This window comes from Lepisosteus oculatus, chromosome 4 (assembly GCF_040954835.1).
Source record: "Lepisosteus oculatus isolate fLepOcu1 chromosome 4, fLepOcu1.hap2, whole genome shotgun sequence".
NCBI lineage: Eukaryota > Metazoa > Chordata > Actinopteri > Semionotiformes > Lepisosteidae > Lepisosteus > Lepisosteus oculatus.
The window spans coordinates 9,677,766-9,705,398 of NC_090699.1; the positions used below are offsets into that span (position 1 = coordinate 9,677,766).

The 27,633-nt window shown below is 49.2% G+C and overlaps 2 protein-coding genes across 3 annotated transcripts; one reads left to right on the plus strand and one right to left on the minus strand.

Moving 5' to 3' along the window:
* The first annotated feature begins 833 nt into the window (after positions 1-833).
* dcaf8 (DDB1 and CUL4 associated factor 8) lies at positions 834-14,646 on the plus strand. Of its 2 annotated transcripts, none has more exons than XM_069188538.1 (13): positions 834-1,395; positions 2,487-2,562; positions 3,201-3,344; positions 3,451-4,283; positions 5,770-5,910; positions 7,181-7,275; positions 8,568-8,678; positions 9,548-9,678; positions 10,281-10,388; positions 10,490-10,620; positions 10,858-10,977; positions 11,325-11,441; positions 11,763-14,646. In XM_069188538.1, exons 2-13 carry the CDS (start codon positions 2,526-2,528, stop codon positions 11,877-11,879), a joined length of 2,085 nt encoding a protein of 694 aa, XP_069044639.1. In that variant the 5' UTR covers positions 834-1,395; positions 2,487-2,525; the 3' UTR covers positions 11,880-14,646. The 2 variants fall into 2 exon arrangements, with proteins under 2 accessions (XP_069044639.1, XP_069044640.1); XM_069188539.1 differs by having other exon boundaries at positions 834-974.
* A 2-nt stretch (positions 14,647-14,648) lies between these two features.
* On the minus strand, positions 14,649-26,769 carry LOC107077256 (L-asparaginase 1-like). Its single transcript, XM_069188571.1, has 11 exons — positions 26,577-26,769; positions 22,278-22,371; positions 21,399-21,525; positions 20,616-20,741; positions 19,732-19,827; positions 19,337-19,463; positions 18,048-18,157; positions 16,744-16,923; positions 16,298-16,408; positions 15,434-15,487; positions 14,649-14,837 (listed from the first exon to the last, which is right to left on the minus strand). Exons 1-10 carry the CDS (start codon positions 26,635-26,637, stop codon positions 15,443-15,445), a joined length of 1,077 nt encoding a protein of 358 aa, XP_069044672.1. The 5' UTR covers positions 26,638-26,769; the 3' UTR covers positions 14,649-14,837; positions 15,434-15,442.
* Between the last annotated feature and the right edge of the window lie 864 nt (positions 26,770-27,633).

Here is a 27,633-nt window from a genome sequence, read left to right on the forward strand (position 1 = left end):
TGTTACATAATATATTCCAGCTCAACATACATCGGCGATGAGCGATGAGGGAAGACTGTTCCCTTTCTGATGAGAGTATGCACTCCGTCGAACAAGTTGTTTATTGCTGCACTGGCTTTGCGGTAAATTAAAACAATTTAAAAAATAACAACCACCTAATATTTAACGCTGAACTGAAACAAAATCCGCAGCGACATCTTTTTTCACAATGGGCGTTGCCTTTCCTCAGGAGAAAGCGTCGTTTCCGTGCTTGTTGTTAAAATTCCGAGTTGTGATTTTATTTCATCGATGCATTTACTGTATCACGACGAGTTTATCAATCTGTGGTGGTTTCTACTGTAGCTTTGCGCCGTCACAGTTTGACGTTATGAAGACGGCGATCACTAGAGGGAGCAGATGAGCCCTGGAAATGCGCTTAAACCTACACTAGGACATAAAAAGTAAAACATTCGCTCTCAATTAACACAGCAAAATTATGATGTTGTACTATACGATACTACACCATAAGCCGTTCCGATGTACATTTTGAACGCGTTTATGTGTTGTACTTAATATAGGGGATATGTTTAATATTTTAAGTTTTATTTAAAGAGGTAAAGAGAAGTAAAATGCACGCACAAAGTGTTAAGCGTAGATAATGATAACATGATACAAGAATAACCGTAGCAGTAGTTTTCACGGCAATATAGGGCAACCAAAAACTTCATCCTCCATTTTGGCTCTATAATTCCCATAGTTGAAAATACACGGGAACTCCGCTGTGGAGCCACAATGACACGAGTTTCCTTAATTTTAACCACTTAAAAGGGTCCCGGCTTGCATCTCAAAACTACAATACCCGGGATCCACCGCGGGTAGGCTGGTCCCAGGTTGACAGGATCTTTCGCGTGTATTAAAGTTTTGTTTGTTTGTGGTTTTTTTTTTCCTCCAAAGAGTTATTTCCGGAAAGATTCACCTCCGGAAGAGAAATTTCGGTACGGGGATTAAAAACAGCAACGGCGGCAGCGCAACTAGGAAGGCGACTAAGGCAATCATAACAAAAGCAGCGTGAGGCAGTCGCTGCTCGGGTTTCTTTGGGAAGTCCGGGCGGTGCGGGAGCGGAGACCGAGCTCATGCCGTGCGGGGGGCCCTGAGCGGCGGGTCAGAGCCCAAATCGACCCCGGGGATTAAATCGGGTCGCGGCTGCGGCCTGTGGCTCCCGTTCGTTTAAACCGAGCCGAGGCACGGCGTCTTTCCCTCGGCGAGTGAAATTCCTACCCTTCGGGCACAAATAATGTAACCCGGGCTTAGAGATTGAGGTTTATGTAAAGCGGAAATTCACCCCACACAGACGCGCAAGAGAGCAACAGGGATCAGAGGGGCCGCCGGAGGAATCACCTGCGTGGGTCTATTGTGGTAACGAAACACTTCAGATACCTTGCATGATCGTGTTTTGCTTGTCAGTCAGTTGCACGCTTGTGTGATTAAGAGGCCGTTCAAGCTTTAGTTTTAAAGCATTCGTGCGTGTGTGCAGGATTCTGGCTAGGATTTTGTGATGTGTGTGTGTGTGTTTGTGCAAGTGGATTTAACTGCGCAGGAATAATGAGCTAATTACCCCCACTCCGGTGGTGTTTATGCTCTCGGGGGGTCCCGACTGTGAATGTTTATTTTTTAGGGGATTGACCCCCAGGGGGTTGTTGATCAGCTAAAAGGAATTATTTCTGTGTGTTCAGGGTTTAAATATAGACGCCGCTGGGTCATGCCAGTTGACGGCGATCGTGTACACGGTGGGGGGAGGTGTTAAATGGGATTATTATACAGGCAGCGGCCTCGTGGGGTCGTCAGCCTTGTTACTGACACACACGCGTTTGTGTTTCCGTGGAAAGACGTCTCGCCGACTCTCACTGTGGTGATACTCGCATGCTCCCGGCTGTTCCTCCTGCAAAACCGACCGCTTTGGGCACGTTTGAGTTTTAAAGAAGGCTGCATTGTTCTATAGATATATACACACACACCTGTAAAACCATTCACCGAGGGGGAGCTCTTGTCGTCTGATTTGTCTTCGCATTGATACTAACGCCTCCGCAGAAAGAGAGAGAGACAGAATTAGCTGGCAGACAAAGTTTGGAAATCCGAGATAAAAGCTGCAAACATCAAACGCGATGGCATTTCAGGAGTGACGACTGCTGTTTGTGCTACTATACGAAAACCTAAGCGATACTGACAGCTTCTCTTCCTGCTGCAATAATGATGACTGCTCCTACCACCATACTGCCCTACTGTAGAGCTCACTGCTACCCCTGATATACTGTAGCTCTGCTGCCTGGAGTGTCTCCGATTCTCTCATTTCTACTCTAGTTTTAGATACTGTCACTGTTTCTGTTCCTAGGTCTTGTACTCCCTAGGTTTTGTTCTGCTGCTTGTAGGACTAGTTTTTATTTTCCAGTAGTCTCTGTCTTTCTGATACAGTAGTGAAGGTCATTGTCTCTATATTTACTCTCTCTCAGGCTTCCTTCTTCCAGAGGGAGACCAGGCTGTGCGACAGAATGGCCGATAAGGAGGGGAAGAGCAGTCGCTCTAATGGTAAGGTATCTCTGGAGAAAGGGATGAGAGGGTGGAAAGGAATGAGAATGGTGGTCTTGGGAGATCCAGCCGGTCCGGGGGTCTCGGGGCCAGGTCCTGGAGAGATCCCCGATCCAGCCAGTCCGGGGGTCTCGGGGCCAGGTCCTGGAGAGATCCCCGATCCAGCCAGTCCGGGGGTCTCGGGGCCAGGTCCTGGAGAGATCCCCGATCCAGCCAGTCCGGGGGTCTCGGGGCCAGGTCCTGGAGAGATCCCCGATCCAGCCGGTCCGGGGGTCTCGGTGCCAGGTCCCGGGAGATCCCCGATCCAGCCGGTCCAGGGGTCTCGGGGCCAGGTCCCGGGAGATCCCCGATCCAGCCGGTCCGGGGGTCTCGGGGCCAGGTCCCGGGAGATCCCCGATACAGCCGGTCCGGGGGTCTCGGGGCCAGGTCCTGGAGAGATCCCCGATCCAGCCGGTTTTACACAGATTATTTAATCATGCGTGTAATCTCTTGAAGGGGGGAAGAGGGGTGCGCTGCATGAAGTACTTCAGTCCTTCCATCTCCTTCCTCTCTCTCCCTTCCGTGTGGACAGTGCTGCCGCCGAGCTCCACCTCTCTCTTAACCCTCGTCTCTCTTGCCTTTTCTCCTTCTCTCGCTAGGCGGCGCGGAGGGTTCGGAGTCTGGGAAGGAAAGCGGGGAGCAGGGTGAGTCCTTACCCCTCCCAAACAGTGAGGGGGGCGGCTCCGTTGCCCCTGGACCCAGTCCCAGTCCCGAAACGGGACAAGAAGCGGACCCCGGCGCAGGTAACCCGCTTCTCGTTTTCCCGTCCCTGGCCGGTTTCATAAAACGCCGGCCCGAACTGCGGCCACGGGCGACCTCCACCAGGTCACACGGCTTTTCTCTCCGCAGCGGCCAAGGAGGCGCGGGACGAGGCGGAGGAGGAAGAAGAGGGAGGTAGGGGCACAAGAGACGGAGGAGGAGGAGCGGGGAGGGAGAACGAAAGAGAGGTAGGGGACGAGGAAGAGGAAGAGGACACGGACAGCATGGACGGCACTGGCCACTACTCCGTGACGGAGGAAGGGGACAGAGAGAGCGAGGGGGGCGGAGGAGGAGGAGGTGGAGGCGGCGGTGGCGGCGTGAGAGGCCGAGGAAGAGAGGGGCGCCGCGTCCGGGTGGCCAGGAAGAGACGCCGAGGCGGGAGCGACAGGGACCGGGATAGCGTGATTGGGCGGCTCCTCAACAGAAGCGGGCTTGGGGGGGGAGGAGGAGGTGGCGGCGGAGGAGGAGGAGGAGTAGGGGCGGGCCACCACAGCTCCAGCTCGGAGGAGGAGGATGAGGACGACGACGAGGATGAAGAGAACGAGGAGGACGAGGAGGAGGAGGAGGAAGAAGAGGAAGAGGGCGACGAGGAGGACGAGCAGGCCCTGGAGGAATGGCTGGGGGCCGACTTGAGAGACCTGGGCGCTCCCGACTGGAGGTCTGTGCCGGCGCTGCAGGCCAGGGAGATCGGCCGCGGCGCCGGCTTCACCCGGCGGGTGTGCGGCGCCCGGGGGCTGGTCCAGAGGTTCCAGCTGCAGGGCCGCCTGGAGCGCCACGCCGGCTGCGTCAACACCCTGCACTTCAACCCCAGCGGCACCCGCCTGGCCTCGGGCAGCGACGACCTGCGGGTCATCATCTGGGACTGGGCCCGGCAGCGGGTGGAGCTGGAGTTCGACAGCGGCCACAAGAGCAACGTCTTCCAGGTGAGAGAGTCTCGGAGGAGGAGGAGGAGGGAGGGCTGGGCTGACTGGGAATTGCAGGGCTCTTCCCCTGGGGCAGTGGGCCTGGGGATCTCCCGCATCCTGCTCCCGCTCTCTAGGAGAGAGAGAGAGGATACAGAGGTCTGAGACTGCAGCAATCTGACAGATCTGCTTTAATTTGCCGGGTGATGTGGTCAAGGTGTAGCCAGAAGACATTACCGCTGCAGATCCCATGTGCCCTGGGTCAGGGGTTCCCAATCCTGGTCCTGGAGGCCAAACACCCCATTGATCTGTTTTTCCCCTGCCCGGCTCTGCTCCACAGTCGAGCCCTTGATCAGATCAATGACGGAGGGGGTTCATCTGAACTTGTTGACCTTTGTCCAGCTCTCAGACGTGCGGGAGGTTGCCTCAGCCGGACTAACACGTTGGGGAGGTTATTTTCTGCGTTTCCTTTAATGGCGTCTTTATATTTCAGGGTTAGAAACAATGGTCACCGATGATTGCCTTTCAAACTACAATGAAAGTAAAATGAGCAAACTAGCTTGTAAAACCTCCCGTTTACTTGACAAAGTAGATGGAATTTCCAGGTGTGAGCGGCACCGTATTCTGCGATTTAGGATGAGGTAACAAAACTTCCGGTGAGGCGTTGTGGCCCTATTACATTGTAAACGAGCGGCCTTCTGAATACTGAATCTCTTTTCAGCCAATAGGGATATCGCTCTCGACCTGGGGACGGTTCTGCCGGTAAAAGGACTGTATTTGTTAACTTACTCTGCATGCGGATCACATTGGAACGTTTCTGCGGTGAAGCGTCCGCGGCACGACTTGCACTCGTTCAATCGTGCGCCGCGTTGCGTTGGTCATTGGGGAGACTAGTGAGCGGGAAGGGCCCGCGGCGCGTCCCGATGCGCCCGTGGCGAGACCAGGGGTCTGGGACAACATGGCGACGTGCTGTCCTTTCACGAAACACAGGATTTTGAGCTTTGATTCAAATTTAATATATTTTTTTTCCCAATACCGGCAATGAATTTCTGTTGTTACCGCGATTTAGGAACGGCCCGAGAAATCGGGGCCGCAGTTCCCCCTTTTCGAAATGCGCCGAGCCTGTAAGGTGTGGGGGAAGCCAGGCTCACTGGTGCTCGGCGTCCGTTCAGGCCAGTGGCTGGGTGCTCAGCAGCTGGCGGCCCTTCGGGGTGTTCGATCGCTCCAGTAAATCTCTTAATTAGGTTACTAGGAGCAGAGGGAAGTGGAAAAGTTTTTTTTTTTTTTTTTTTTTTTTTCCCTGCTTCGGGCGTTGTGCAGCCCAAACCCAGCTTGAGCGGGCAGAGCCCGGTTCGGTGAGGTCCGTCCTGCTCCGGCTGATTGCGACAATGGCGGATTACGTTGCATATCAGTCTTTTATTCTCCCTTGATTGCTCTCTGTCCCCCCCCCCCCAGTTTCAGTGTCAGTGTGGGGGGGTTGACTCCTCTCTCCCTCTCCTTCCCTCAGGCTAAATTTCTCCCCCACAGCGGGGACTCCACCCTGGCCATGTGTGCCCGCGACGGGCAGATCCGGGTGGCGGAGCTGTCGGCCACGCAGCGCTGCAAGAACACCAAGAGGGTGGCCCAGCACAAGGGCGCCGCGCACAAGGTACCGGGGCGTGCAGGTGCGGCGGCACTTGGGGGGCACCCCAACCCCACCCCACCCCAGTCCCCAACTCTGTCATCTGCATTATTCTGCAGAGCATCGGCTTCATTCCAAGGCAGTAAAGGGGGAGGTTGGTTCAGGTCCGGGTTCCGGGCTTGCCCATTTCCAGCCCTGTATTCCACTTTTCAAATCTGACCTATGTTGTCTATAACAGGAGTTCTGTCCTGATCCCAGGAATCCACACTCCTGGATCTCATTCCTACCCAGCTCACAAGTCCAGGCATCCTAGTCCTTCCAGTGGAGATCCACACTCCTGGTTCTCATTCCTGCCCAGCTCACAAGTCCAGGCATCCCAGTCCTTCCAGTGGAGATCCAGTGGTTTAGATTCCAGCCCCACTCTGTTACTCTGTGACTGACCCCTTAATTGAGTCCATAGCCGGACCGATTTGAACTGCATGGCTCTTAAATGTGCCAGAGGTCACCTCTTAACTTAACTTGCACTTCATATTGAAAGTAAAACTTTGCAGTAAGAAAAAAAAGAAAGCAGTTTGCAGATCAGCGGTTGAAAAGATTGGTCAGTTCAATTAAGGCTTTAACTTGGCAGCGCAACTGGAATGAAAACTGGAGGCGCCTGGTCAAACAGAGCCAAACTAACAGGATGGCAGAACCCACTAGAGTATCAAAGGGCTCGTAACCATTAGATGACTGGATTAACCGTTAACCAAACGGATGCCTACTGCAGTATGAGAGCATCTGTCGAATGAGTCAGTGATTTTTTTAAGACAGATGGGCTATCTTCCTCAATGACTAGGCCTTCCAGGAAACAGACGGGTTGGCGTTTAAGATTTCACTTTGCAATAATCTGATGAACTAAAAGCCAGGCAGTGGCCTCCTGTTGTCCTGCAGTATTGAGGACAGAGGGAGGAACGAAACCAGGGACACATTGTGGAAATTGAGGGGAGGGGGTGGGGGGGGGCATGTAGGCCTGAGGATAGGAAGGTCTTTACACTAAGGGAGGAGGGTGGGTGCCTGGAACAGGCTGCTCATCTGTGCTTTTGGAGACGATTCCTTCGGGTCTCGAAAGCAACGGGCCGCTGCAGTTAGTGCCCAATGAGCCAGGAGGGCAGCATGGCCTCTTCTCCCCTGTTAATCTTCAATTCTTGTGTTCTTAGTGAGCGAGTATGGCGGGAAAATGGAAATACCAAGATCCAGCTCGCTCATTCCCAGCCCCCCACCCCCCACCCCCCCCACTCTACCTCTGTCTCCCTCTCAGCTAGCCCTGGAGCCGGATTCTCCCTGCTCCTTCCTGTCGGCCGGAGAGGACGCCGTGGTCTTCGGGATCGACCTGCGACAGGACCGGCCCGCTACGTGAGTCCGAGCCGCGCGCTCCGGCCGTCTGGACCGTCTGGCCGCGTGCCTGCTGGCCTGGCCCCCGAGGCCTTAAGCGGCCAAGCCCGGGGGACAGTAGCCGGTTCTATCTCGACGAAGACCCAAACCGTAGAGGAGCTCGGACGGACGGAGGCGCGTTGCTGCCACCAAGGGAAAAATAAATCGCGATGATTACGCCGTTGTATGTACATCCTGTTACGTTGTGCATTGAACGCCTGTAGAAGCTACCCTACTCCTGGCTGGCCCTTTCGGTTTTAATGATCGTGTCGGTGTCCAGCGCTGCAGGATTTATCCAGGTTGACTTTTCGACTGGGGTTTAGTCCTAATGAAATCGTGCCATTTTTAGCAAATCGGAACAGATTCGTTGTAAGCATGAGGACCGGTTTTGTGGGATTTAGAGATCAAAGTAATGATGGTTCCATTGTGAACAGTGATCCGGGCGATCGATTCCACTGCCTAAAACTGCAAGTCCGCACGTAGCGGGATAGGTATCGTATGACAATTGTGCTATCGCACGATCACATAAAGTCCGTGACGATTACCATCTCAGAATTCCGAGATGGGGGGGCAAATTTTTTTTTTCCCTTGGTGGCAGCGATGCGCTTCCGTAAGGCTGCTCTTTTTATATTGTTAGTAAGTTGATGCAGGGATGAGCTAGATGGTGTGGGTGGCTAAAGGTTCAGGATTTGGGAGCTGTCGTCAGCTCTGTGCAGAATCATGTCTTTGGGTTGCGCTAATAAGATCAGATCCCTTTATTGGCCCTATACAGTTTCTTGTGTTAGGAATTTGTCTTTTCACAGACCCCAGCTTGCTCTCCATGAGACACACAGACAGGGAGAGAGAAGCTGGGGGTCAGAGCACAGGGTCAGCCACTTATAAAGCACCCCTGGAGCAGCTGGGGTTAAGGGCCTTGCTCAGGGGCCCCAATGGAGTAGGATTCCTCTGCCAGCCGCGGGATTCGAACCGGCAACCTTCCAGCCACAGTGCTGCCGCCCTGCCCTTAATGAACCAGGAGGCGGAAGCGGTCTGTGTTTCTGATTGAATTGGGGGGGCCTTGTTCCAGCTCTGAAGCTCCTATTGAAGTCGGTTCTTGGCGAGTCTTGTCTGCGCTCCGGCCCGTTCCCTCGTGAAGGAGGGTGAAGAAGTTAACCTCCCGTTACACCCCCACCTCCCTCTCTCTCCCTCTCTCTCCCTCTCTCTCCCTCTCTCTCCCTCTCTCTCCCTCTCTCTCCCTCTCTCTCCCTCTCTCTCCCTCTCTCTCCCTCTCTCAGGAAACTGGTGCTGGTGAAGGAGAGTGACAAGAAGGTGGGCCTGTACACCATATTCGTCAACCCCGCTAACACCCACCAGTTTGCGGTGGGGGGCCGAGACCAGTACGTCAGGTGAGACGGCCCTGCGCTGGCCTCATCCCAGTCACGGTTTCTCCAGTGCTCTACCGATTTTTCCGCAGAGGCAGGAGGACGAGTTCCGGTTCCTACAATTAATTCTGGGACAGTTTTCCAACACTCTTTGAAAAAATGTTGGAAAATATATCCCCCTGCAGCTCACAGCTGGCAGCCCCACTGAAGCTCAGCAGGTGTGAGTCTGGCCAGTACCTGGATGGGAGACTCCTGGGAAAGCTGAGGCTGCTGCTGGAAGAGGTGTTAGTGGGACCCGTAGGGGGTGCTCACCCTGCGGTCTGTGTGGGTCCTAATGCCCCAGTACAGTGACAGGGGCACTGTACTGTTAAAAAGGCGCCGTCCCTTGGATGAGATGTAAAACCGAGGTCCTGACTCTCTGTAGTCTTAAAAAATCCCTGGGTGTTTCTTGAAAAGAGTAGGGGTGTTACCCCGGTGTCCTGACCAAATTTCCCTCTGTCCTTTACCCATCATGGCCTCCTAATAACCCCCCTCTCTGAACTGGCTCCATCACTCTGTTCTCCTCCCCACTGAGAGCTGGTGTGTGGGGAGAGGACTGGAGCACTTTGGCTGCCGTTGCATCATGCAGGTGGGGCTGTTATTGTAATTACATCCCAAAGTGCCCCACCCTATTCCTGCATTTGCCCCTAATCCTAATACTTGCCAAAATCTGGCACCTAGCTAGTGTTTCTTTCTAACCTAACTAAATCAAAATTTCATCTTAATCTAAATTGTCTCTTCCTCTCTCCTGGCTCAAGCTGCAACACCAACATGTACATCTAGCCCTGCCTGCGGTCCTCATGCCAATCCTACCTGTATGTTCAACTCTTCACTTGTTCTCTTGGTCTGTCCAGGATCTATGACCAGAGAAAGATCAGTGAGAATGAGAATAATGGGGTTCTGAAGAAATTCTGTCCCTCTCACCTGGTGTCCAGTGAATCCAAGACCAACATCACCTGTTTGGTTTACAGCCATGATGGAGCAGGTGAACTCCCAGTCTGTAACTTGAGAATAAATGTACTGTAATGTCCAGCAAGTGTGTCTTTATTAATCCCTCTCTCTCAGTGCAGTGTTAATGTACTGGAGTGTCCAGTCAGTCAGTGTGTCTGTATGAACCCCTCTCTCTCAGTGTAGTGTTAATGGACTGGAGTGTCCAGTCAGTCAGTGTGTCTGTATGAACCCCTCTCTCTCAGTGCAGTGTTAATGTACTGGAGTGTCCAGTCAGTCAGTGTGTCTGTATGAACCCCTCTCTCTTAGTGCAGTGTTAATGGACTGGAGTGTCCAGTCAGTCAGTGTGTCTGTATGAACCCCTCTCTCTCAGTGCAGTGTTAATGGACTGGAGTGTCCAGTCAGTCAGTGTGTCTGTATGGAACCCCTCTCTCTCAGTGCAGTGTTAATGTACTGGAGTGTCCAGTCAGTCAGTGTGTCTGTATGAACCCCTCTCTCTCAGTGCAGTGTTAATGTACTGGAGTGTCCAGTCAGTCAGTGTGTCTGTATGAACCCCTCTCTCTCAGTGCAGTGTTAATGGACTGGAGTGTCCAGTCAGTCAGTGTGTCTGTATTAACCCCCCTTTCTTCTCCCCTGCAGAGTTGTTGGCTAGCTACAATGATGAGGATATCTACCTGTTTGACACAAATCACAGTGATGGAGCTGACTACTGCCGCAGATATAAAGGTCACCGTAACAACGCCACAGGTTAGAAGGGATGAGGTTGAGGGAGCTAAAGAGAACTTATACACCTGTGTGCCGTTAATGTCTGTCTGTCTGCACTAACCCTGCTCTTTCTTGCCCCTCAGTGAAGGGGGTCAATTTCTACGGCCCGCACAGCGAGTTTGTTGTGAGCGGCAGTGATTGTGGCCACATCTACCTGTGGGACAAGACCTCTGCACAGATCATCCAGTTCATGGAGGGGGACAAGGGGGGCGTGGTGAGTGACTGGCCCAGCAGAGTGACGTAATGTAGGCAGGACTCCAAGCACTATAAAGGCACATTTGGAAGTGTGTGTATTTGGAGTGGGTGGCTTGGCAGGGGGTGGTTGGGTAGCTTTCTTGACTGTATGTCAGTGGGGTATGATCTCAGAGCTCTTCTTTCCTGCTTCCCCTGTCTTCCACCTCCATCTTTCTCACTCTCCTCTTGTCTCTCTGCGTCTCCCATCTCTCTCCAGGTGAACTGTTTGGAGCCCCACCCTCACCTCCCGGTCCTGGCCACTAGTGGGCTGGACCACGATGTTAAGATTTGGGCACCCACCGCTGAGACCACCACTGGGCTGAAGGGGCTGAAAGAGGTACTGGGCATTACAAGGTGGTCTTGGTCTACACCAGGGGTGTCCCCTCCCGGTCTTGGAGCATCAGTGTGTCTGCAGGTTTTTCCATCCCAGCTCGGTTCTTCGCAGGCTAGTCACTGGTCTGCTGCTTCTCCTTTGAGAGACCTCCGAAGGGCTACAGACACTTTGGCCCTCCAGGACCGGGATTGGACTTCTCTTGGCTGGGAGCGGTTTGAGGGATTCTCATTCTTGCTGGGGTTTATTCCTGTCCCGTCAGTGTATAAATTGAAATCGGTCGGTACGCATAGTGTAAGTATTATCCTTCGTGGCCGAGTGTGATGGCCGGCATGCTCCGTGTCGTGATGCAGGTGATGAAGAAGAACAAGCGGGAGAGGGACGAGGACAGCATCCGGCACGGCGACCAGTACGACACGCAGCTGCTGTGGTTCCTCATGAGACACATGAGGAACAGGCGACCCCAGAGGGTGAGTGTCTCTGTGTCTTGTTCATGACCCAGGCTCGCGTCAACTGCCTTTGTTACCTTCGACCCTTCTCTTCCGGTTCGCAGCTCAGTGATCACTCTCTCTCTTCCCATATCTGGTTTGCTTGACCGTTTTCTTTCCCCACTGCGCGCTGCGATCTTGGCGTTTCTTGCGTCCCCAAGGAAAAAAACCACTCCGCAACGGTAGCGATGCAAGAGGTTGCGGGAGGGGTTCGGGGCAGATTTAGAAGTCACACGATTGCGGACGGCCATCCGGAGAGCCAATTGTTGTTGTTTTGCTTCTCCACACTTGTGTCTCTCTCAGGCCCGACGGGGTGAGGCCGGGGCGGGCGACGGCGATTCGGACGAATCGTGGAGCTCGGCGGACTCCTCTGACGAAGACTCCACGGGTCCCGATCACGTCCAGTGCATGTCCTCCTGAGAGTGACCGACCGCCTGACCGACGCCCCTCTGACCCAGAGACTGACGGACAGGCTGCAGCGCACACACACACACGCACCAACTGACCGCCTCACACCGTCTGACTGACTCGCACACACCACACGCATACGCACACATTTTTCCGTCTCGGTGGCATCTTCCTATCGACTCCTTTTTATTTGCTTCACTCTGCTGAAATGAAACTTGACGTGGGGTGAGAGGAGACAGAGACCCATAGCAAACAGCTTTGGCACTTTAAGATTTAAAAGAGGAGCACCCCGTGGCTCATCAAATCCTTTCTGTTGTTGGGACTCTTTTTTTTTTTTTCAGGGGTTACTGTCTCGGGGGCGTGGGGGGGGGGCGTTTTTCTAGGATCTGTTCCCTGATTGGTGATGAACTGACTGTCTGATACATTGACTGCATGGTCGACATACTAGAGTGACACCCTGCCTGTGCCTGCTTGTCACACCAGATGGTCTGACCGCCCACACACACACACAGATGTTTCAGATTCGCCGCCTGACCCAGGACTGCTGACGCGACGCCGGGAGAGGAGCAGAGGAAGGGGAGAGGAAAGGAAGACTGTTTTTTTTCGTGCCCACAACCAGCACCCTTCTCTCTGCCTGTAGCTGCTCGCGCTCACCGTCTCTCGAACTGTCTTTCTCTGCCGCTCTGGTTGTGCTTGGAGGAGTTGCGCGTAAGTGATTGGCGCTCGTCGTAGAAGAGACCTGCCACCCCACCCCCCCCCATACTCGGGCAGCGCTGTCCGTCCGTTCGTTGATTCTGGACCTGGCTGCCTTGCCGCCTTCTTATTTGCTGTTGTTTTTTTTGAGTCTCAACTTCTTGACCCCTTTTCAGTTTTGCTTCTCAGTCACCCCTTTCCCCGTCTTCTCCGGGGCCTGACTCTCGTTCGAGGGCTGCTTTAGGCCTCTGGCTCTGCAGAGGGGTCCGTCGGCTTGCCTCCTGGGTTTCAACCCCCTGAACGTGCCCTGTGGAACAGGATGCACCACCCCCCCCCCACCACTACCACCACCACTCTCCCAGAGACGCAATGACTTATTTTCAGGGGAGAGTGACTGTGGCGAGGCCGCCCAGAGACCATGCAGGCTTTGGGGTGCAGGCAAGCGGACCCTCGCTCTGTGCCTGCGCCGTGACGGCCAGAATGGAGCCCGTTGACGGCGTTCGTTTCGAACCTGCGGGCGGTGGTGGGGGGCTTGGCCACAGTGCCGCCTGTGCTGCGCCGGCCTGAAAACAGTGGGGGGCGCTCGGACTTGGCGTGGTGGCAGAGCTCGACCGCTTTGCTGAACCGACGATGCCAGCGTTTATTTTTTTTTTTGTGAAGTTGTGGATGAGCTGTACTGCCTTGCTTTCCAAAATTTTACAGATGTGATGACGGCGCTTATTTTGAGGTGACAGGTGAGTGTTGGATGGGTTTCTCGGTTTTCTTTCTTTTTGTTGCCTCAGTTCTTTACGGGAGTGTGATTTTTTTGAATGTCTGGACGAGCCAGTTTCGCTGCAGTATTCTGATGGATCTGACAGTAACTAATGTGTTGAATTTGAATCTAAATATGACCTAGACTGAGTTTCTCTTCAATATTCTGTGGATCCATAATGTTCATCGGACATGACAGTAATTCCTCTCGGTACTTCGCCAATCCGCTGACCTGGGCGGTTTTGATTTCAGGTTAACTTAGAGAGCACAGACCCAGTTCAGAAAGTTGAAGAAATGGAGGATATCGGGGCTGAATTCACCAGCACACACATGGCACCCCTGACTACTGTAAATATTGTCAGTGCCATTGAATTCACTCCCTCCGCGATTGGCCCTGAATTCACCAGCATGCACACTGTGCCCATCTGACTGATGTAGATACTGCTAATATTGCCATCTTTCTCCTCTCACTATCTACTGGACTGACCAGCGCGCCCACATTGCGGCCCCCTAACTATGGCCGATACTGCTAGTTCTATTTGCCCATCTCTCTCTTTTCAGCCCTGAACTCACCAGCACACACACACTGTCACACCTGACTGTACTGTAGATACTACTTAGCGCCCTGCTCTCCCAGTCGTATCCTTGCCCAGTACTGTTTCAGATGGTGGACACTCAGGAACCTTTAAGGAGCACTTGAAGAAACTCAGCCTAGTGCCGTAGCTACTGTTGGAAACTAATACTGAGACCATCGTCTGGTAGTTCTGCCTCTATACAGCATATGCTTTTTTTCAGGCTTCTGCGGTTTTGATTGAATGAGACCTTCTGAACACACAGGAACCTGAAATTTGTCAGGAGAGGAGGGTCAAAAGGGGAATAGTGAGGTCGATTGCTTATGAAGTTTTTCTTCTTCTTTTTTGGGAGGGTGGGAGGGGGTTTGGAAAAACCTTTTGTACAATAAAACATCAGAAAAATATATATACATGTAAAAAAAAAAAAGACTTTACCTAATGATGTTTGTCATTTAAAGTTAAAATTCATCACAGATTGATATTAATGTATAAAAAGGAAAAGTTTATATTATATATAAGGAACAAAGTGAGTTTTAAATGAAAACAAAATACATATACCTTTGATATGGCTCTCTGACCATTTTGATGCATCCACCTAAATGGTTAATTGAACTTTTATTTTTCTTTAAGCGTTTGATTTTCACGATGGCTCCATTCAGATCTCACTTTCTTTCCTACAGTTTATTTAAGCTGCTTAATTCTGTGTTCTATCCTTTCCGTTTGAAACATTGTACTTCTCGCTCAATAAACAGGAGAGAACATGCCGTGTGCTTCTGGGAGTGTTTTTATTCCGATCCTTCGGTGAAGGGGGTTTTCTCGAAAGTGAAGGCAACAGCGGGACAGGAGAAGAAAGCGAAAGGTGATGATGGAGAGGGCAGGAGACGCAGTGACAGAGATGAGTTGTGGAGAGGCAGGGGTCTGGTGTTGAGACTTCATGGTGGACATCTGTCCTTCCCTGCAGAACAAGAGCCAGGTCAGGTAGAAATTGAGCTCCGTATCAAGATATCATTGAATTATTATTTTATTTTTTTACTGCTGGGGTGTTTATAAATTTGCTTGCAGCTCCTTAAAAGGTCAAATGGTAACCGATCTCAACCCTGTAGCAGTTTCTGAGCTTCAGCACTCTGCCCTCACGCAGCAGAGACTGAAATGATGCATTTCTCCTTTCCTTTGCTCATTTCCTTATTGTATCCTTTGTCGGTATGAGTGGGGCGGAGCAGTGACACTAAGGCTAAGGATCTGCGCCTGTGGCTGGAAGGTTGCTGGTTCAAATCTCGCGACCAGCAGAGGAATCCTACTCCGTGGGACCCCAGCTGCTCCAGGGATGCCGTATAAATGGCTGACCCTGTGCTCTGATCCCAAGCTTCTCTCCCTGTCTGTGTGTCTCATGGAGAGCAAGCTGGGGTCTGCAAAAAGACAAATTCCTAATGCAAGAAATTGTAAATGGTCAATAAAGTGATCTATCTAGTATATAGACAATTTTTCATCTGCTAGTGTTTCTTGTTCCTAGTAGAGGGCAGTATTGGAGGGGCCTTAGGTTTTCACCCTTACCTTTTGCTCCTATTCAATGATCGTCATCTCTCCACAGATGCTGTTCTTCATTATCTGTGGATACACAGAGATTGTAATACATTTTCCACCAAAGTTTCCTGCATGAGAAAATGCTTAGTATATATTGAAATAATAGCTATACTTCAATATGCTGGAGAAGCACTTTCCCCCCATGTGACGTAAGTCTCTGTCAGGGACTTTAGGTAGAGAAGAGGACCCCCTGCACAGCAGAGCAGTTGAACTAAGGGGGGAACTTTAAGGAGACCTGGGGTGGCACGGTGACGCAGTGGTTGGCATTGCGGCCCTGCAGGCTGGGGCCCCAGGTTCAGTTCAGTTAATGGAGCGCGTTTGTTCTCCCCATGTTTGTGTGGGTTTTGCCTCTGGCTGCTCTGCTTTCCTCCCACAGACCAGAGACAGGCTGGTAGGTTCACTGGCTTCTAGGCAAATTCCCCCCAGTGAGAGTGTGCGTTTGCCCTGCAATAGACGGGTGTTCTGCCCGGGGTGTACCCTGCCTTGTGCCGTTTGTTTGCTGGGATGGGCTCTGGCTCCCTCTCGCCCCTGCACTGGATGAAGCAATTGAAAAAAAAATGGATGGATGGAGAAACAAAAAAGTCCCGTTGGTGTTCGGTGGGCACTAGTGTTTTCTTCACCCCCCTCACCTCAAATGAAGTCAATCCCATTGAGGGAGGTTATGACATTGATTGTATGAACAAGATCGTTTTAGCTGTTTACACACTTTCTTCCAAAACACACTTTTCTTGGAGCCAGTCAGGATGTGCTGTAGTGTGCGATTCTCACTGCCTTAAGCGAGGGCTTGGTGGAGTGTCGATGGGGCTGTGCACCCCACCAGAGGGCAGTTCTAACCTCCTTGCGTTCCGTTTTATCTTGGGTCACACGCAGACACCACAGCATCTTGGTCAGCGCAGCTTCGGGGGTGATATCAAATCCAGACAGGACACCTGCCTTCTCCAGACCCTGAGAGAAAGAAACAGAGGGACTAATAGGGACACGGACACTTGGACAAAGAGAAACAGGGGGACTGATAGGGACACTGACACACAGAAATGAGAAACGGGGACCAATGTGGGTGTGGACGCATGGACAAAGAGAAATAGCGGGACCAATAGGGACACTGACATATGGACAAAGAGAAACGCAGGGAGCAATAGGGAGATGGACACATGGAGAAAGAGGAAGTGGACTTACTACAGACATACTGAAAGTGAAATCTTGTACATGCAGAATTAGTGAGACAGAAGCAGTTAGAAGGGGTTACGCCAAAGACACCAAGAGACAGCTGGGAGTCGTACCGTTCCAGTCTCGTAGATGGGGCGCACGGAGCCCTTGTAGACCTGCGTGCAGTTGAGGATGAGGACCCCTCTGTCCGTCGCTGCTTTCAGGGCGTCGATGAACCAGTCATCGTCTGGGGCGTTCCCACTACCGTAAGTCTCCAGAATCACCCCTCCGTCGCCAGCCAGGACACACTTCACCTGCAAGACAGGCTGACTTACTTTACACCATAAATATACAATTCTGCGATTGTCACATTGCACAACCCAAAGACAGGTCTCCAGTACATTATAAGAGGGCATTACTTCTCCTCAAAGGGGAACCCAATTTCTCAGACTGGTTTTAAATCTTGATAAATGTATTGATGGTATAGAAAACATTTACAAATTTCGAATTAAGTACAAAATTGTGAACCTTGTGAAAGTACTGTATGGTCGCCATTGTTGTCGAAAAACCCCTGGTCTTGCCATGGGCAAGAGCGAGAATTCCCGTGAATTGCGATGTGATGCAGCCCTTCCTGCTCACTAGTCACTATAATGGCTCATGTAATGCGATTTACAAGTAAATAATTCCAGGTTGTGTAGCAAACATTTCACCGCAGAAATGATCGTATGTGATCAAGTTATCAGTTATCAAGTAATTATGCAGTTTTTGTCAGCACGAACAGCACAGAGTTGAGAGCAATACTTCTATTGGATTAAAAGAGATGTATTCACAAGCTTGCTTATTTACAATGTAATAAAGACTGAAAGGCGTCACCAGAAGTTTGGTTGTGCTGCCATGTTCTGAATGGCAGAACATGGCACTGCGCATTCCTGGAGGTTTTGTCTGTTTTGTGATGTAAATTAGAAGTTTAACAAGTTTCTGTTTTTGTTTTATGTTTATTGTGGTTTGAAAAGCACTTACCATTTCTGATACTTCAGAATCCAGAAATATAAAAGTAGCATCGCAGTTCCCTTTTAAACTTTGCTACTGCAGACTGTGAACTTTGCCCGACGATGCAGTAACTCTGGCCTATTGTGCAACATTCTGAATGTGTAAAGGAACAAATAAGGGTTTATTCCCTGCTGAAAAGAGAAGAAAAGTAACACAACGTTTTGGCTGTGGAGTCTTCTTCAGGTGTGTCTCCACAGCCAAAACGTTGGTTCTTTTCTTCTCTTTTCAGCAGGGAACAAACCGTTCCTCTGCAGCTCCCTACGTGAACTAATTCTGAAAGTGTATCTGTACTAGGGGCAGAAGGAAACGAGGGCTGGCCGAAAAGTGGCAAAGAGGTTAGGTATATGGATCTCCATCACTCCGTCAAAAAATGTGCATCTACACTCACGTAATTCTCAGTGATCCCAGGGAAAAGACGCAAGATCCGAACATCTGGAAGTGAATCCCAGTCACAAATGGGCAGCCAATTGTTCGGAACTGGGAAGGGCCTGGCATTCACTGCAACACAGACAGGCAGACAGTTGGGAGAGGTTGTGGTTGTGGAATACAACCGTTCTAGGATATTATTATTGATATCCTGGATATCGCAGGAAAAAAACAAATCCGTTTGATGGGTTAGAGGGAACCTCAGGCAGAGTCCGAATAGATTCAGGAACTAATGTTGCTCGTCCACTCTATGTCTTGCACAGACAGTCCTTCCCCCCGATGTGACCTTTGTTGAAGAAAAGATCAAATTGACAAATAATCAAATCCTAAAAAGTGCTGAGAAAGCAAACCCAGCAGACTATTTCACCATCAACAATGAGACAAAGAATCTAATATAAGCTTGGAAATGAAGACGAAGTTAATTTAAGACTGAAGTAATTCTTTAGACAAAGGGCAGCTGATGTCTATAATAAGCTGTAAAATGCGCTGTTGGAAAAAGAGATGGATGAATGAGACAAATTAACTTAATTGGCCTAAGTGTAGAATTTCTTCTTGCCATTTGCAACTTTTTCATTAGTTATGTTCCAACTGTTATTGGTCAAAAGTAGTATTTCGAACCCTTAATGGCACTGGTATGCATCCAGTCTCTAACCATTTCTTCCAATTCAGGGTCATGGAGGTGGCCAGAACCTATCCCAATAAGCAACAGGCACAAATCAAGTTACACCCTGGATGTGGTGCCAGTCCAGAGCAGGGCAGCCACAGATACAAACACAGTCACACCAGGGCCCATTTTCCCAGAAGCCAATTTAATCTACAAGTATGTCTTTGGACTGTGGGAGGAAAGTGAAGAAAATCCATACACAGAGAACCTGCAATCTCCACTCAAATAGCCCTCCAGGTCTGGCATTAAGCCCAGGGCCCCAGCACTGCAAGATAGCAATGCCAGCCACTGTGCCACTGACCTAGTCAACCCAATGACCCTCTTCAGACTCATGCATATGCAGTATGTATCTATATTGTTTCATATAATGGTATGGCTTGGGGCAGAAAAAAATAAATTTGTGATTAAATGGACGTTCAGCAATAACAGACACTCTTTCCACCCATAAGTCGGTTAAACAGAGGGGTTGCTGTATGTGACGCTCCATTACTCGAGGCAGAGCTGGAAAACGCCTCTGCCAAGACGCTGTGTGAGCTAAGGGGTTCAGCCCGCGTCCCCCGCCACACAGGGGCCTCGGTAACTCTCACCCTCGATGGTGACCCCCATCTCCACCAGCGGCTCCACGTTGGGGGAGTTGAAGGCGTCGAAGGCGTCGCAGTCGTACTTGGTCACGCGGTTCCCTTGGAAGAGCCGGTGGTTGAAGAACACGGACACCTGTAGGGGAGGGAAAACAGATTCAACAAACACGGGAAAGTGCAGCGGCTCCTCTTTCTAACCACGCGGGCGCAGGGGGATGCAGCCCAGCCCTACGGCAGAGTCTTAAACTTCTGCCAATCCCAAACTGGGTGGAATGTTGAAAATCAATAATCGTGCCCAGAAGGAGAGAAAGATGGAGCTCCAAAGGGCAGAAAGTGCCAGTGGAAGTCTGGGAAGGAAGAGAAATAAAGAGAAGAGTGTGGAGGAGAGACACCGTTCCTCTCACCAGCTGTAGTGCGGGGTCACGGCAGTATCCGCCTGCGATCAACAGCGCCCCCAGGATGTTCTCCACGGCATCGCTGCGGGGCTCGAACAGGGACCTCTGCCCGGATTTAAGGGTACAAGCACACGGGAGAAACAGCAGGTGAGCTGGACACACTCGTCTGGCTCTTCTGACTGACTGACCTCATGTCATGGTCCTGTCACAGCCACACGCCATCAGACACAAGCCCCTTCTCATTCCCGCGCAGATGAATGAACTGATCATCCAATCAGTCACCACCGCGCCAGAGTACTTTCACACCATCTCAGTGCTCAGTATTGGCTTCCCCACTGAAGCTCCCTGCTTTAGAGATTCCTTGCTTCCTGTCCGCGTTTTGCTTCCTGATCCTCCGGCTTACTGACTCGAGTTTTCTACGGCTACGACTTTGGATACTCCCTTTGAATAAGTACACCTGGCTTTCATTAAAAACCTGTTCCTCAGGTTAAACCGATCACCGCAGAGGGTCCAACCATAATTTTGGCTTTCGCAATGTTACAGGTCCTAAACTAACCCCAGACCTGAACTGAGCCCCAGAACACCTGCAGAATGGTTTTCTCACCACGTGACAGCGACAGTATTGCCAACAAAGTGCTTGTGAAAGTTAATTCTGAGGAATATAAAGTGGTAATCCTCTGCCATCATCTTCTTTTCATTTTATAGGTAGAACAAGGGGTTTATAATTTCCGTTCTCAAGTGCCAGGTGGGTGAAGCGGGAGGGGAGTCTTGTGGTATCCCTTCCAAACACATTCATTGCTCGGTTTATGCCAGTGAAGGCCCATCTCTAGCCCTCAGGCAGGAAGGGAATTTTCAGACACATATGATACATACCCCAAACTGAGCTTTCTTACCTGGGCTCCTGTCACCACCACCGGCTTCTTCAGCCCCCGCAGCAGGAAGGACAGAGCGGAGGAGGTGTAGGCTAGCGTGTCCGTGCCGTGGAGGAGGACAAACCCATCATACTCCTCTGCATTTTCCTGCAGGAGAGATGACACCGGCAGGGGCAGAGGTCAAGGGACCTGGAGAATCTGGCTACATAAGTCCATAGTCTGACACCTGCTAAACTACAGTGCTGCAGTGTCTCCACTGAGAATAACACACAGGACAGGGACAGCAGTGTCTGCAGTACAGTCAGGTGTGACAGTGTGTGTGTGTGCTGGTGAGTTCAGGGTGACTGTGAGAGGACAGGGACAGTAGTGACACTAGCAGTGTCTGCAGTACAGTCAGGTGTGACAGTGTGTGTGTGAAAGGAGAGACAGCAGTGATATTAGTAGTGTCTACAGTACAGTCAGGTATGACAGTGTGTGTGTGAAAGGAGAGACAGCAGTGACACTAGTAGTGTCTACAGTACAGTCAGGTGTGAGAGTGTCTATGTTCTGACGTGTTTAGGGCTGACTGATCTACCAGGTAGATAAAAGTGTAGGAAATTTCAGTTTACTAGCTGTAGTACCATCATTGGTTCTACAAATCACTCATTGCACAGATTTTCCAGACAACACTCTCGGAGTACATTCTGAAAAACTGTTTTTAGGGGTCAGTAAAGCAATAAAGACATACCTGAAGGCACGGAAGTAGTGTGTGTGTGTGTGTATTTGGGAGTAGAGGGTGACAGGAGGGTATTAGAATGGGGTTACCTTGATTTTGTTGGCAAAATAAACCCAGAGATTGGGAGTCATCTTGGAAGAATCAATGGGGTTGTCTTCCTCTTCCACTTTATAAGAAACCTGGAGTTTTGCAGGACAGTCATCTGTGGCCAAAGGACTGTAACGAGAAGGAGAAAAAATGATAATGAACATCACTAATGGCCATTCCATGTGACTACCAGTAACAAAGACAACATTGATCATCATGATGATGTAATCATATTCCTGCAGTAAACTGTAGTACCATTGTAGGACAAGGGCCTGCAATGCTATTTAAAGGATAACCACAGTCCCCATATATCAGACGAGTTATTAAATCTTTGCAACAACATGAACAAATTGTGACATAATGAGGCCCTTCCTGCTCACTAGTGACTATAATGACTATTATACTGGGATGTATGAGCAAATAAGTACAAGTTGTGCAGCAGAAACCTCACCACAGAAATGATCCAATGTGACCTGCGTGCAGGGTTAACAAATAAGTAATACCTGTTGGTTAAACCGTCTTGAAGTCAAGAGCAATATTTCTATTGGATTAAAAGAGATGGATTCGTAATCCTGCTTCATAATTCCGCTTCGCCTCACCAGAAGTGTTGTTGCCTCATTCTGAATCGCAGAACATGGTGCTGCTCACACCTGGAAATTTCATCTATTTGTTTATGTAAATTGGAGGTTTTACACAACACATTTTAACTTTTATTGTGGTTTGAAATGCACTCATCAATGCTGACTCTTTCCAGCCCCCAAAATATAAAATAGCCTTGCATTTAATTTAGCTTGATATCAGTAATAGAGAATAAGCATTTGTATCCTTGTTAGGGAGCTGTAATCTCTAACAGTATTATTGTAATGTTAACAATGTCTTACGGCAGCAGAAACCAGCCCCCATCCTTCTTGTAGAAGAGCTCGGGATGTCTGCGGAGCTCCTTGGTGAAATCGCCCTTCTTGGCTGGATGTTCCCCTGGGACACAGGAGACAGGAGCACTGGCCTGTAACCCCAGCCTGGTCTGACGCCAGCGACAGTGGGGTTGGGGTTCACCCTGGGAGTCGTTTTCCACCCTGCTGCGCTCTCGGTTCCACAAATGAACCCTGATCTGACCCAACAGCAGACCGATTTCGCCCTCTACAACCGTCTTCAGATATGAAATATCATTTAACCTTTAACCACTCTTAACCACTTTTTTAACCCCAGCAATGCAGTGATGTAGCACTCACATGCCCAACTTTCCAGTAGACAGCAAATAACTTGCAAAAGGTTCTTAAAGAAGCAACTCTATTCCAGCTCAGTAAAGAACTCAACCTAGTGTGTCCATGCCTACATGTCTACTGATCTCCCAGCAATGTTCCTCCTAGACAGCTGCTCAGCACAGCAATGGCAGCAAATTACTGTGAATGGCTGAGCTTTTACACTCCTCGCTGGGGATCCAGTCCCACCTGCACAACATCACCAGGGCTTCCCCTAATCCTGCAGCTTTTCCTGGACCTGACAAGTACCCATAACATTATCCCTGGGAAAAGGGTGAAATTAGCCAATTAAGATCTAACGAGACCCATTTAACTCTCGAGCATTTGATGATTTGAACCACTTGAACCACTAACCATTTGTTAGACCACAAGCTAACATGCTGGCAACACAGATCCCCTGCCTGAAGACCAGAACCCTGAACCTACAACATCAGGTAGCTGCTGTAGAAATCTGGATCATTACTCCCAGACGTGGCTTGAGTGCTCTCTAAGCAGGCACCTGCTGTATGTGACAGGTCAGAAATAACTGAAACGCAGAAGTAACATTTTAAGGAACAGCCACTGGGCCATAAGTGGAAGTATGTTCTATGAGTCCAGTACGATTGGTAATGGTCTCCCATAAACCGCCATTCATGGTAATAATATGGGGTGAGCATGGCTGTAGTCAGACTATAGAACTCTCTGTAACACTGTTGGAGTTCAGGACATTGTGGGGGATATACCTTGTGTGTGTCTTCTCTCAGTGTTCTCCTGTAATGGACTATTGTGTCCCAAATCAAAATTCATCTCCGATCTTCACTGACCTGCACTGTGATTTCTTGCAGCTCTACATTTTGGCGTAGACAGCAGGATACATCTGTGTGATTTTGGTTGCTTGTCCGATTCCTATCCCCAGTTGAGGGTAAGTAGACATTTCTGTCACAGATTAAATACTACCCTCTCATAGGCCATGTGGAGGCTGGAATTAATACTAAGAACTGATAGGTTTATCTCAGAACTATACGGATGATGTCCCTGTGTATTTCAGTGCTGCTTGGAAAAGAGGCAGCCAAACAATAAATAAAAGAACAAGTAATAGGTTTATTCCCTGCTGAAAATAAAAGAAAGAAAACACAACGTTTTGGCTGTGGAGCCTTCTTTAGATGCCACACTTGGCTCCTCGGCACAATACTGTTTCTCATTAAAAGAATCCTGTTTCTTGAAAAGAGTAGGGGTGTTACCCCCGTGTCCTGGCAAAATTTCCCCCTGGTCTTTACCCATCATGGCCTCCTAATAATCCCCATCTCTCAACTGGCTTCATCACTCTACTCTCCTCCCCACTGAGAGCTGGTGTGTGGTGAGAGTGTACGGAAATATTATTATAACACATATCATGAATTGAAACAGGCAGAAATACAATCATTAGTAGGAGAGATAAGAGTAGATGTTGAGGATTTGTAAACAAAGAATATATGGAAGGTGAAGTGCCGTACATGGAAATGAGATTGTGTACAGTGGATTGTGAAGAAATAGAAAAATAGAGAAAGGAAAAATAAGCTGTCCCGCTACAAATTAGGCATGACTGCTGAGGCTAGTTGAAGTCAAGTTATAGATCTGACAGTTTTCAGTAAAAAGGGAATTAGGGAATATAAGACCTAAGCAATCTTCAACTGCATGCTGGGCAAAAGCTGATCAATTAAAAGAATTATAGCCTGACGTCCAGAGATGGGTGTGTACAGGTTTAAGACGTGCAGGGCAAACCGAACAAACAGCATTTAAAACTACTGTATATAATTGTCACGATCGCTAACCCCTCCTCTTAAGGGCCCTCCAGCCCTTCCTTGTTTTCTCCCATTACCTGCACCTGTTCCCTATTTCCGTTCCCCCTTAAAAGCCAGACGCAGACTCCACTCCTGGTTCCTCATTGAATTCTGCTTTGTGAGAGCCTAGGGTCCATCTGCGTCTGGCTCCGTTATGCTTTTAACCTTCTGTTCCTGTTTCCCCGCCCCGCCGGTCCCGACCCGGTTCATGGTTTTATTCTCTGGATGGATCCCCTAGCCTTGGACTCTACCTTCTGTCTTGGATTATCCGTTTGGAATTTTTCATGGAACGTTCGCCCCGGACTCACTCCCCCTGGACACCTGCACCCCTTGGACACACCCCCTGTCTCCTTACCCTCTCCTGCATGACTGTCTCCCCAGTGTTTCCTCACTAATCCGGATTGTGTCATCTGCATAGGGCCCGGAAAGAACTGTTTGTGACAATAATATAGTCTCCAAAGGGCAAATTGGTGCTAAACTGGGCAGGAGGAAATTATATAAAACTTATATAAAATGTCTAAAAATTAAGGAGATAAGAAATGGCCCAATAAAATGCTAGAAAAATCATTCAAATATTAAAAAGGGTTTAGATATGGGATCACAATGTGTCAGGTCAGTGAGAGGACCTGCAAAAGGCAAAAACCTCAGAGCGACAATAACAATGTGTTAGCTGTGTCCAAGCAAGATACTGAAAGAGGCATAGTAACTTTAATAATTAGATAAACAAATATAAATTTCTTCACTAAGGATGGGATTACCTCATTTATAAATCATACTGCAGGTCATGAATCCGTTTCAGTTAAAGTAAAACCAAATTTAAAGGTACACAATTAATGCTTGTGTGGTTCCAGAGCTCTGGTGTCTGGCATTTGTGTCTATTTATCTTGTGTGTTAGAACGGGGCTGAATATGTTTAGCTGGCAAAATATCAGTTCCGTTTCACCAAACAAAGACGTTTAAGAAAGTTTCGTCTCGTAAATGATAAGACATTAAGGAAGTGTGCAGTTGAGAGACTTAGTAAAAAGGTAGTTGAGTAATAAATAGAGGGGGAAGTATGAGATATGCAAGACTTCAATTGGGAAATTACAAACTTGCAGATACAAATAGTAGTGCATAGAGTAATATATTGATATCAAAGACAAAATGCACAGGAAAGGAAGGACCCTGGGTGGGTGATACACCTTGTGTGTGTCTTCTTCAGTGTTAATCCTGAAATAGCCTTTTTGTCACAAATTAAAACTCATCTCCAACCTTCACTGTGACGTCTTGCATCTCTGCACTGCTCCTTCCCTAATTTGCTATTGGCTTGCTGAATACTGCCAGTGGAGAAAAGGTAATGCTCATTAGTCCATTTCTAATGCAATAGCTGTAGCAATTGCAATAGCAGGCTATGCTATACTGTCAGGGCCTGACACCAGCAGAGTAGAGTCCTGGAGCTCCGAGTGAAGCCTCCCGCTCGGGGGTAGTGGTGCTCACTGTTGCAGGATTGGAACCCAACAAGCTCGCAGCAAGTAGGTGACAATACTATTACAACAAGAGTAACAGTCAACACAACTAGAGACATCACATCAAGGAAAAGAAACACTTAGAAAACAGTGCAACACGACAAAAAAATCATGGAAGGGACGACAATAAAAAGAGAAAGAAACTCCGAAGTCAAAGAAAATGACAAAAAGAACAGCAATAGAAACAGAAACAACCAGAAAAACAACATTAGGAAACAGGACAACAACAGAAATCAGATCAAGAAAAATAAGAACTATTCCAAAGAAACAGTATGAAACCACAAAACAAGAAAAATTGAAACCATTACAAAAAACCCCCAGGTCAACGGAAAGAAGCACAATAAAAATAGAAAGGGTGACCAAAAAAACAACAAAAACAACAGAAAGTTGGACAATTACAAAAAAAATAACAAAAAGCTAGTGAGAACAGCAATGACAAACAAGAACAAGCAGAAACACAACGACAAGACTGGTAAGAACACAAACAACGATATCAACAAAACAACGAAAATGACAATAACAAACAAGAACAAAAACACAGCTTAGGAACAAGGTCAAGTTGTCGTTAGTGCGGTACACAAGTACACAAGACTGAAGCAGAGATGTGCGCCCTCTTACCATCTGGCCCTGGTACCATGCCAACAGTCCCGCCGGTGTAATAGACAAACACTTTGGCCATCTCTGCGTCTTTCTCTCTCCGGTTGGCGGTGGTGGCAGGCGGGGGGATATCACAAGTTGTGACAGTGTGTTTCTTCTCTGCATCGTTGTGGCTTTATAGGAGATCTCCCTGCCCACTCTCTCACTCACCCATTTCCATAAATGTGTTTTCTGAGAAGTGTGTCATGCGGAGGAGGCATGTTCTAGAGAATCCAGGTGTGAGGCGTGCCGGTTCTGCATCGCTTTTAGCTCCACGCACGAGGACTGCGTCTGCAGGCTCCCTTTTGAGTGACTCACCATGAGCGTGTAGAAAATGCACACTCTCAGTCAGGTTCACTGCGAGAAAGGCACAGTGAATTTCTTATGTACGCAAACAGAAATTGTTGGCCACAGGAGCCGGAGTCAATTCAAACTACAAGCTGAGACTTTCCCCTTCATACTGTATGGTCAAGCATTTACACAAAAAACAAGCACAGAGGAGGAAGCGTTTCTTGAGGAGTGGTGACACTCCAAGGGAATAGTTATTAGTTAACATACTTGTGCAGTAAGGCATTAAGCAGAGGTATTGCAGAACAAAGACAGCTTATTTACAACTCCAGATATCCACCCCCCACCAGTCCTTCCACATTCTTTTTAAGTCCGGCACAATTTCAGCTCCGCAAATCTTATCTGATAGCTTCTGTTACTCCTCAGGCAGTTTCTCAGCCCAACTACAGCTAAGAGCTCCAATATGCTCCTAACCCTTTCCTTCAAGTGGTTGAACCATTAACTTGAACCAAGACCTAGCAGAAACCAGATTCTGTTCCCCAAATGTTTGTGTGTTAGTGGACACTGGACGGCTACAGCTGGACATTTTACTGGAGCTTTCTACAGGGTGAAGGGCCCTGCTCAGGGGTACAACGGCAATGCCCCAGCTGGGATTCGAAACTACTGCCTTCCTGCTCGGAGGTCAGAGTTCAACAACGGTACCAAAAGCCAGGAAGTATAATAACAGCTATAACAATAACAAAGAAAAACT